Genomic DNA, 9,997 nt, shown 5'->3' with positions numbered 1-9,997 from the left:
GATAGATGACTCCAAAAATTGCTTCCAGAAGAGTCACAGCAATACCCTTGGAAGTGAGGTTTTGTTATTATGTAAAGGTAGAACAAAACCTTTTTTAAAAATAATGGAGATAGAAAAAAAAAGGCAAGAAAATGCTATAGAGGTCACAGTTCTCTGAAGTGATCTGTAATTCTGCTGCATTTTGTAAGTTTTTATTGGTTTTTTTTAAAGTTAAGGTGCATAGAATAAAGTTATCTTTGGACAATTTGCATTTGATGTATTTGCTAAGTGAAGTTAAGAGGGCACATTATGAACAGCAGAATGAACACCAGTGTTATGTGCAAATCCTTTCCTTTCAATAGTGTGAGTATACCGTAGCATTTGATTTCAGATGTGACCAACATACCCTGAAAAAAAAAAATAAAGTGGGAACTTCTGCAAACTTACATCATTATTTGTAATAGGTTCTCTGCAAGCACAAAGGTGGGCATGCTGAAAGATTTGCAATGTAAATACACCTGCCCTCTAAATACAAGTATAATAATATGTCTCTTATTGTTAAGCTGTCATGCAAAACATATTTACGCTTGACGGTTACAGATGCCTAATCCTGCAAACAGCGTAGGATCAGGAATCAAAGAATATGTGTCTTTGGGGAGTTTTCTGCAGCATTTTTCCGGTAGTGAGCTCTTAGGAGATTCTGAATTGTCCTATCGCACAAAGAGGTGTCGCGGTTCCATGTGATCTCGTAGCTCTGCACGCTGTCCTTAGTCTTGCTGTCACGGCATCGTGCAGGCTGTTTACAGGCCTGGCGGTTCTTTCCAAGTAGGAATGGAAAGTGCAGGTTTTGCAGTTTCATGGAGAAAACGCATGTTTTTTTTTCTCTTTTTCGCTCCTCTCAGTATTTGTTCTTTTCCAGACTACCGTAACTAAAAAAAGTGAAAACCTGTCTAAAATATATTTACTTATCTTTTCATCTCAATTTTTTTCTCTCTCTGAATAAAGCCTGAGAACTTACTTTTAGCTAGCAAATCCAAGGGAGCAGCAGTAAAACTGGCGGACTTTGGATTGGCTATAGAAGTCCAAGGAGAACAACAGGCTTGGTTTGGTAAGTAAATATTTGGAGTTTTTCTCACCATTTATTCAGCATAGCCGTTAAACCTCCCAAACCGCCCAGCTCTCACCCTAGGGTAAAACGCGCAGCTGTGTGACGACTTGATATGTAGCTTTAAGGGGTGTTTTGGTCATAGTTCAATCTCTACAGCTGAGGCTACACTTTAGACCTTTTTCTCCAGGAAGAATGTTATCTATAATTCTCATTGAATTAAACAGACCTTGGCAGCAGAACATATTTGTTTAAAAAAGAAAAAGAAAAAAAAAAAATCCCCCAAGATTTCAAAAGTGACCCGTGGCTACATTTCCAAATCTCAGCGCTCGCTTAGGCAAGAAGTGTCTGTGCCCCATAGCCTCCCCTTCACTAGCAAAGGTAAATCACCTTACCACAAACCACATAGAATAAATGGGCAAAAGTCTCTTCTGTTGGCACAGCTGTGTTCATACTGGGGATTTTGCCAACACAGCAGTACTGGTACGAGGTAGGATGGAGGGAGAGGGTTTTTAAATTTGTACTTCTTGTACGTATAGCTTTACAGATGTCCTTTTTGCATGTAGTCTAAGTGCCATTGACATTTCTTGACCCTGAAACTTAGGTTTTGTGGTTCCTGGCTTATCCTAGCTTTTGTCAGCCTGGAAGTTTTGACTTGGGTGCACACAAGCCCCTTCTCCCCCACTTTCACCTGTGTATCTAGAGGAGGGAAATAAGGGTGTAGAGCCGGGGAGGGAGACGGGTGGTTTCCAGACAGGTGCTCGGGTGACTGAGGAGTGAGAGTGTAGGTTAATACTGCTGAGTATTTTAACTGGAAATACCTGAAAATTTAATTCTGAAGCACTTCAGAATGCGACTTGAACAAAACAAAAAAAAAAAGGGGTTTGAGTACCTGAGGCTGCAGACAGTCGTCCACATCTAGATCTTCCTGTGACAGTAGAAGTTATCTGTCCCAGGTTTTCATATTGCTGTCCTAGAGATTACTGCCCCTTCACACCTGCAAGTAAAACTGTGCACAAAACTGTTCTTTGACCCACTGAGGTCAAAATCAGCTGGCTTATTAAAAACGTACAATTGTTAATATAGTAAGCAACTTACGTAGTAGATCATGGAGAGCATAAACCCAGGATGGTGAAGGGTGGTTAAAAGCGCCTGGAACCTTGCGCGGTAGTCTGGAAAGGGTTGTGTATCCACAGCTTACAGACATCATCTGAAGCTGGGACTGGAGTTTCTCAGCTACTTCAGTGATCTTGAAAACATTGTCTTCGTCTGGAAGGGATCAAGAGTATGCTTGCTTGATGGGGAAGGTGACAAAGATGTATGGGAGTGTGGAAGCAAACTGCATGAGCGCGTGTGACCACATTCTGCGCTTCATTCCTGCTCGTGAAATGTTGGAATAGGAGGGTGTCTGCCCTCCTGACGGCATCCGTTTATGGTGCAAACCGGGATCGATACCTGGAACGTATCTTAGCATCCTGTACAATGCTCCACTTCAGATTATGAGAGGAGGATGGGGGGCAGCGAGTTAAATATTATGCACTGGTCTCCAGTTCCGCTAAAGTATTCCTTTTTTTTTTGTTAATTTAAAAAAAAAAAAGAAAAAAAAAAAGCTAATTGCAGATTGTTTGTTACAGTTAACAGATGCCCAAAGGAAAATGATGAAAAAGATTTCATAGTGGTCATTTTAAATAGTAGGACATGTACAAACACCATGCGTCTATCTCACATACCACCCTCTTGGAACAGATGTGAAGCGCAGGACAAAATTTATTGTAAATCCCAGGAGGGAAAAAATACAGAATAAAATATTTATAGCAGCTACCTATTCTCACTTACAGCAGCCAGAAAGCGCAGTTTAAAATTGAACAAAGTGATTGTGAGCTTGCTGTCAAAGCTTAGAATAAAAGCACAAAGGATTTTGTGCAGGCAGTGGGTTGAGAGATTTGAGTGTTTGAAATCTAGGATATAACTGCGTGTGGGTGCAGAGGCAGTACCGTTGGACATATGTTGGTAGCTTTATAAGCTAGCCTGTTGTTTTAAATCCCAGCCTTTATATAAATGGATTTCAATAATCCGCGAAGGACAGAGGAGATTGCTCTTGCACATTAACAAATACACCGGTAAAAAAGGAGTGGAACAGAAATTAGACAAAACCCGAGTGATTTGTTATCATGACAAAAACATCAGGTAAACAGGAAGCATCTCAAGAAAAAAATCAGCAGCATCAGCTCAGCTTCAGGGATGTTTTCCCTAGATGATGCATCTGTATGGATGCAGATGATGCACTGGAGGTTGCAGTTCCCTGTAAAATCTTGCGCTTGATTTTTTGGTCATTTGGTTCTTGTGAAGTGCTTGGTTTAGACTCGTAGCGTCATGAGGATTGCCGTGCTGAACTTGGTAGAAAGGAGATGGGACAGAATGCCTTCAAAATATATACGTAAGTGAGAGGTAAGCTGGCAGCAAAGTAACAGAAAGAAAGTAGTCTAATGTGGCTTTTTTTTTTTTTTTTAATTTGTGGTATTCGATAAGACTAGTGCGTTCTGTACTTTTTTTGGAACTTCTGCAAAACCTTTCCGTAAGGGCCTGAGTGCCTGCCTTCGTCTTACGGCTGCTTTACCAAGGCAAAACACAAACTCCGATGTGCTCGACATCTCGAACTTTTTCTTGCTTCAGTCCAGAAGATTTTTCTGCTTTCCACTGAATTCTGCAGCACTTAGTGACTCATGGCGTGCTCTGATTCTAATTATAGCTCTGCATCAGTGTGTTTTTCTTTTTTTTTTTTTTTTTTTTTTTTTGGGTGTAGTCCTCTGGTGTGACGGTCGCTTTTCTGCTTAAACCATGGCTCTGCCTCAGCGGGAAACTGCCTATATCTCTGCGTGTTGGGATCCAACGGAGCACTTTCCTGGGCTGCATGTTTGTAAAACAAACCTGTTCCTTGCCTGTTTGTAGAAAAGCGTTTGAGGGTTCAGTCGCAACACCCCACCCTGCTGGTGCAGGTGTTTAATGTACTGGGCAAGTGGCAAGTGACTCATTGCCCTCTGGCAGAAGTCAGTGGAAGGACTGCAGTTAACTCACTGGTAGGCAGATTTAGTCCTAGTTGTATCTCATCATTAGTCCAGCCCTGCAGCTCGGACTAAAATACACATCGCTAAAGTCATTGGAAGTAGCTTCACCGGATTAGTTTGCTAGCTGCATTAAATTCAGGTTGTATTTTTGGATCCAGCTGTGCAGGAGGAGAAGGCTGCTGCCCTGTCCTTACCCTCAGCTGCTTGTTCTTGTCCCCTCGCTGCCACCTTCTCCCCGTCTTCTCACCAGACTGCTCCTTTGAATTTTCATTCTTGAGTCGAAGGGAGGTGTGTTAGCAAAAGTGTACAACTCACGCTGTTTAAACTAACCTGGTTTATTCTGCCGTTTGATTTTGGAATCCTTGCCTGAGAGGTGCTGAGAGGCTGTACGTCTGGCGGTGAGAGCACAGGGCAGATCTCAGAGCAGCGATCTCTGCTGCGCGCTTAAGATACATCTCTCTGTGTTAATTGAAGTTTATGTTGTGGGATGGTAGTTAACCTTCAATGCGGGTTTGACTTGAGACACGCTCACCGTTTATGAGTTAAGCATATATGTAATCTTTGCATTAGAGGGTTGTGAGCCTGTAAGCTGTTGAGGCTGAGTAACCTGCGCTCTCGTGTACCCGCGCACCACTGCACTCAACAAGGTTGAGTTCGAAGTTGAGCATTTGTCTTGGGCCTCTGGATACTTCATTAAATCACACGGTGATCGGAGTACGAGGTGATGCGGTCTTTTCTAGACACTGCACAGACAGTTTCCAGCTTTGCAAGTTGTTTTCGCTGAAGTAATTACTACTGTTAGCAATACTTTCCTGGAAAGCACAGGCTCGTACTGGGATCCCTCTGACGTGTTACAGAATTACCTGATAAATAACAGCTATTTCAGTACGTTTCTTCTTTTCCACTGAAGTCATGCCCACTTTCCTGGAAAGCACAGGCTCGTACTGGTATCCCTCTGACGTGTTATAGAATTACCTGATAAATAACAGCTAACTATTTCAGTACGTTTTTTCTTTTCCACTGAAGTCATGCCCATGTATTCTTCTGTGTTTGCTGCTTTAAGCAACATCAGAATAGGTATTAAAGCCATACCAATTATTTCTGTTTAGACCCGTTCTGTATCTTCATCAAGAGATGAAGTTAGCTAAGTACTATATTTATTTTCACTTTAAAGTTTCTTTTCAAGTGATGCATAGTAATGTTTATGGAGCTCTGGTAAGTTTGAAAGTCGAGACAACTTTACTTCCCCTGTAAAATGAACAAAAATATTAATGTAGAGCACTACAGCCGAGAAGAGATACGAAACATCACTCTATTTAAAGCTACTTAGAGCATATATTTTTTAGCTTCTCAAAGGAGCTTAAGATGTGTTTCCTGTATGATAGTACTCTTTAACAATTCATAGCTCTTCTATCAGGAGACTGCAAAAAACAAGCTTATTTTTTGTGAAAATATTTTAGCTGTATTCTCAGTAGAATATACAGAATGTGTTCCTTCATTTCCTCCTCCCACCCTAAAATGATTGCCAGCTGCAGGGCAAAGGCTTCCTTTTCCTGCAGCTGTACGCTTTGTACATTATCACCGTCTCTCATAAGTTTTGTGGGATCCAGTGTGGTATTTCAGAAATGACGTGTGGTACTTCATGAAAGCCATCCAATTCTCACCTTTCAAGAATTCCCAAGCATGTATTTCAGGCAAAGATGCTTGAACGAAGAGACGTACTAACTGAAATAGTCCACAGTGTTATTGGACATTAAGTTTTTATCATTTACAGCGTCCTAAGAATAAGTCTACGTTTATACCTACGTTTCGCATTTCTCCTAAGAGAAAGCGGCACTGCTGGTAATGAATAAAGAATGAAGAACATATAAATTTTAAAGGCTAGGTTACTTCAGAGATGCTTTTTGCAAGGAGGTTTTCAGAAGTGGAACGACTTAATGGAAATGAGTTTTGCAGTGGAAAGATCGTATTAGAAGTAGCTGGGTGGAATAGGAACAGCAGAGGCTGGGCGAAGGTTAAGCCCTGAGTTGGTGGTCTTCGTACTAAGCAATAGCCAGTTGTGCTCTTGTGCAATGTAATCCTGAACATCTCCAAACATTTACTTTGCCACCATCTGGCATTGGCTGAATTGAGTTTCCGCTCCTCTGTGAAGAAATTTCAACAGTGTTTTTACTTTTTTTTTCTTCTAAATGAGAGATCGTAAGCTTTTTTTTTAAATCTAGCCCTACGTGTTGTTCACTGGGTCATCTGCCCTCCCATAAGACTGAACAGGGCTCCTTAAATGCTCCTTATAGTTAGGATACTGTAGCTTAGCTGCCCCTCTGTTTTGTTAATTAGTTCCGCATAAAGGTCAGTGGAAGTACTCTGTGTGCGGTAACGGTCTTCACAGCTGACAGCTGATGGACTCCCAGAAATCCCATGCAAGTCACGTTTACAGCCTTCATTCTTATAGTTTGGGGCTATTTTAAAATAGCCTAAATTAGGCTAATGATTAAAAAAAAAAAAAAAACCAAAACAACCTAGTAACAGTCTTTGGTATGCATGGTGTGAATTTTCTGTCTTTCAATTAGTATCTCCAAGGGTGATCGCTCAGTTAATGTTTCCCACGCCACCCCCCCCCAACTTTTTCGACCTTCACCCTGAGCCAGCTGTATTTGTGCCTCACTACTGGATGTCTCACTACAGCTTCCAGTAATGCAGAAGTCGGGAAAGAAATTTCGTCGGCTATCTTGCAGTCTTTCTGGAAACCTTCCCCTGTGGCACCATCACCAGATCCTTGACCGCACTGGTGAATCTGGAGTTGTTGTTACTTCTAGGTGATTTGCCACAAAAAGAAAAGTTCAAAACGGAGCGGTTAGTGGTCGATGGCTTGGGAAATAATGTCTTGTGGGCTGAGGTGAGAATGACTTGATTTTTTCAGAGTGCATACAGCTTTTGAGACTAAGTTGCCTTGCCTTTTGACAGGCTTTGCTGGTACTCCGGGATACCTTTCTCCAGAGGTGTTACGAAAAGATCCGTATGGAAAACCTGTGGATATGTGGGCATGTGGTAAGAAATTATTCTGAAAGATGATGTTCAGTCCACCATAAAGTGTTCTGAGGGAGAGAGGTGATACCCAGAGAACATTACATTATGCATCAGATAATATGTATTTAGTAAAATACAATATTAATTTTAGAGGGGGTCATCTGATATTTTTAGCTTCATATTTTTCTAAATATTATTTGTGAAGGTGTGTTATCACAGCATTCTTGGCCATGTCTACACAACACACTTTCACAAAGTATTTAAAAAAAAAGCTGCAGGCACATGATGCCTAACTAGTTAGAAGACATAACAACTTGTACTGTGGTCTGGCTGGTAGTTTTGGTTCACAAGCAGCATAAAATCAGATCTGACCAATATACTAGAACTGCAGTTTTAAACTGTGAAACTAAATGTTTTGTGAACTGGAGTACAGAGCAATTACTTTATCATCCAGTTCGTGAAATGGTGTAGTTTAAGGTACTGGCAAGTGGGAGCTACCAGCCTGAGAGCAATTGGTGGTTTCCTTATTTTATTTCTGCCCACTCTTATTTGGTTGTATTTATGAAGGCACTTTTCTTTAGTGAATCATCTCTGCAAGACTAGCGGATGGACTTTTTTTAATTTCCTATTGACCATTTATTTATACTGATAAATTGAGTTACCGAAATTTTCTTTGCGTGAGATTAGTTAAAACGAAATCTTACGGACACCAGTACACGCCATGATAAAACAGGAGGTAAAAAAATGCATTTTCCTAGAACATCCGTGATCATTGAAAATTATTTCTCCAGTGAGCTAGACATTTTCAGTCTTCCAAATCTGATGTTGTGTCAGATATTCATTATTGCCCAGATTCTGCATAGGAGGTTATCTTGGGAACCCTATATTTACTGTTTTCTCCAGTATCAGCAGTCAGTGTTTTTTAGTAGCTGGGATAATACTGTTGAACCATTTGTTTTACATGGTTGCCGGATGCAAAATGAATTTCTGGGTTTTTTTTTTCTTAAAATCCCTTAATGGTACTGTGAACTTTCTGCAGGTGTCATTCTGTATATCCTCCTGGTGGGATATCCTCCTTTCTGGGATGAAGACCAGCACAGGCTTTACCAGCAGATCAAGGCTGGTGCTTATGATGTAAGTACCGTACTCTGTCTATTCAATTATTTAGAATTGTAACTCTAAATGGGAGTTTTCTAGAGAGAAAAGTGAACTTAGAATTATTTCCCAAATCTTTTTTTGTATTGGTTATCTTTATGAGCCACTCAATATAGTAGGTGTTACTTTAGTAACATGAACCTTACTGGAATGGGAACATCCTATGCTAATTTAAGTCTAATTTCCCTGTGGCTCCAAGCTTTCACTGTCTGGGCCTTGTATAAATCACGCGAACTTGTGTTATCCTGACGAGCCTGTTCAGACCTCCATGAGCTCCCAAGGGTCTGCGTTTCTCCTTGTGGTTTATCAGTTCAACCGATCAGTTATTCTAAATTATTTTGAAAAAGTCTTAAGCTTCCTAAATACACACCTCAATGCTGCTGTATTGCCCACTTTTGGAAATACGAGCTGCTCTAGAGCTTTTCAAAAGACATAGTTTCATTAACTACATGTATTCCAACAAAAAGCATTACAGCTGTTGCTAAGTAAGAACTGGTGATTTGGTGACATTGGGAATTTTGCAACGTCATCCGTTTATGTGACATTGAACAGACAGAAGGGTGTCGGTCCCCAGATTTAAATAATTTGTGAAGGATGAAGAGGAAAAGACAGAACCTTGTAATTTTGAAGCTCTTACTTGAATCCAGTCCTGGAGGATGATGACTAAAAAGGGAGTTGTTATGCTATGGCCTTTTAGTGAAAATAGACTTACGGTCTGTCAAGTCTTCTTCCTAGTGAACAAGTAATCATAGTTTAAGGCACGTATTTTTTTCATGCCATTTGCATTTGAGCAGGCGCTTTTGAGTGCATGTATACATATTTTACTGAGCGGGGAGGTGTTAATTCATAACTAGTTGAATTTATATACCGTAACTATACAGTTAGCATTAAGATTTACAATGAAAGAAACCAAACAAGGAGTTCGAATAATAGAGCTTTATATTTTTGTCTTTATTAAAAGAGAAACTAGGACTGTATTAAGTGCTGTATGACCGTATGCCTGTCAGGTGACTGAAATTTGTTACTCTGTCTGCCGTTACTATTTAATGCTATGAATTTCAATTGGCATCATGTTATTGTAAATACAGAAATGCTGTGCATTTGAACCAAATAAATAAAAGGTCAAAATAGTAAAGAAGAAAAACATTTATAAAACTGGCGAATTCAAACTTTTCTAATTTTGTCAAACTGCATTTTTCCCCTTAAAACTGGTTAGTTGCTACCAATTAATGTTACAGAAATAGTATCAAAGAAAATTGTTAGGTAAAATTGTGTAAATATTGTAGAAGATAATATACACCTATGTATTTCTTTTCTTTAAGTTTCCCTCACCAGAATGGGATACAGTGACTCCTGAAGCAAAAGACCTTATCAATAAAATGCTTACCATCAACCCAGCAAAACGTATCACAGCATCAGAAGCACTAAAGCATCCATGGATCTGTGTAAGTAATTTCCACAGATTGAACAGGATGATTTGGCAGACAAATCAGCTTATAGTTTACTTCAGCATATAGTGAAGGTGTTCAGAGGGCAGGTTTTGTCCCTACTTGTGCAGCTGTGTAACTAAGGCAGTGTAAAATTGTAATTGTACAGATGCAGTCAATAGTGTCATATATCGAGGTCTCAGCCTGCGATACGATTTTTGCAGAAATGAACTCCTTTG

The 9,997-nt window shown here is 40.1% G+C and overlaps 1 protein-coding gene across 1 annotated transcript in view; it reads left to right on the top strand.

Annotated features, from left to right (window-relative positions):
* Positions 1-9,997, top strand: part of CAMK2D (calcium/calmodulin-dependent protein kinase II delta) — a 164,075-nt gene that overhangs the window by 111,848 nt on the left and 42,230 nt on the right. Inside the window, exons 6-9 of the mRNA XM_009883941.1 lie at positions 985-1,087; positions 7,114-7,197; positions 8,216-8,310; positions 9,654-9,776. Coding sequence (XP_009882243.1) covers positions 985-1,087; positions 7,114-7,197; positions 8,216-8,310; positions 9,654-9,776 — 405 coding nt within the window. The remainder of the gene's footprint in view (positions 1-984; positions 1,088-7,113; positions 7,198-8,215; positions 8,311-9,653; positions 9,777-9,997) is intronic.

The sequence above is a fragment of the Charadrius vociferus genome, unplaced genomic scaffold, assembly GCF_000708025.1.
Source record: "Charadrius vociferus isolate BGI_N301 unplaced genomic scaffold, ASM70802v2 scaffold154, whole genome shotgun sequence".
Classification (NCBI taxonomy): domain Eukaryota; kingdom Metazoa; phylum Chordata; class Aves; order Charadriiformes; family Charadriidae; genus Charadrius; species Charadrius vociferus.
This window is presented reverse-complemented; position numbering and strand designations above follow the sequence as displayed.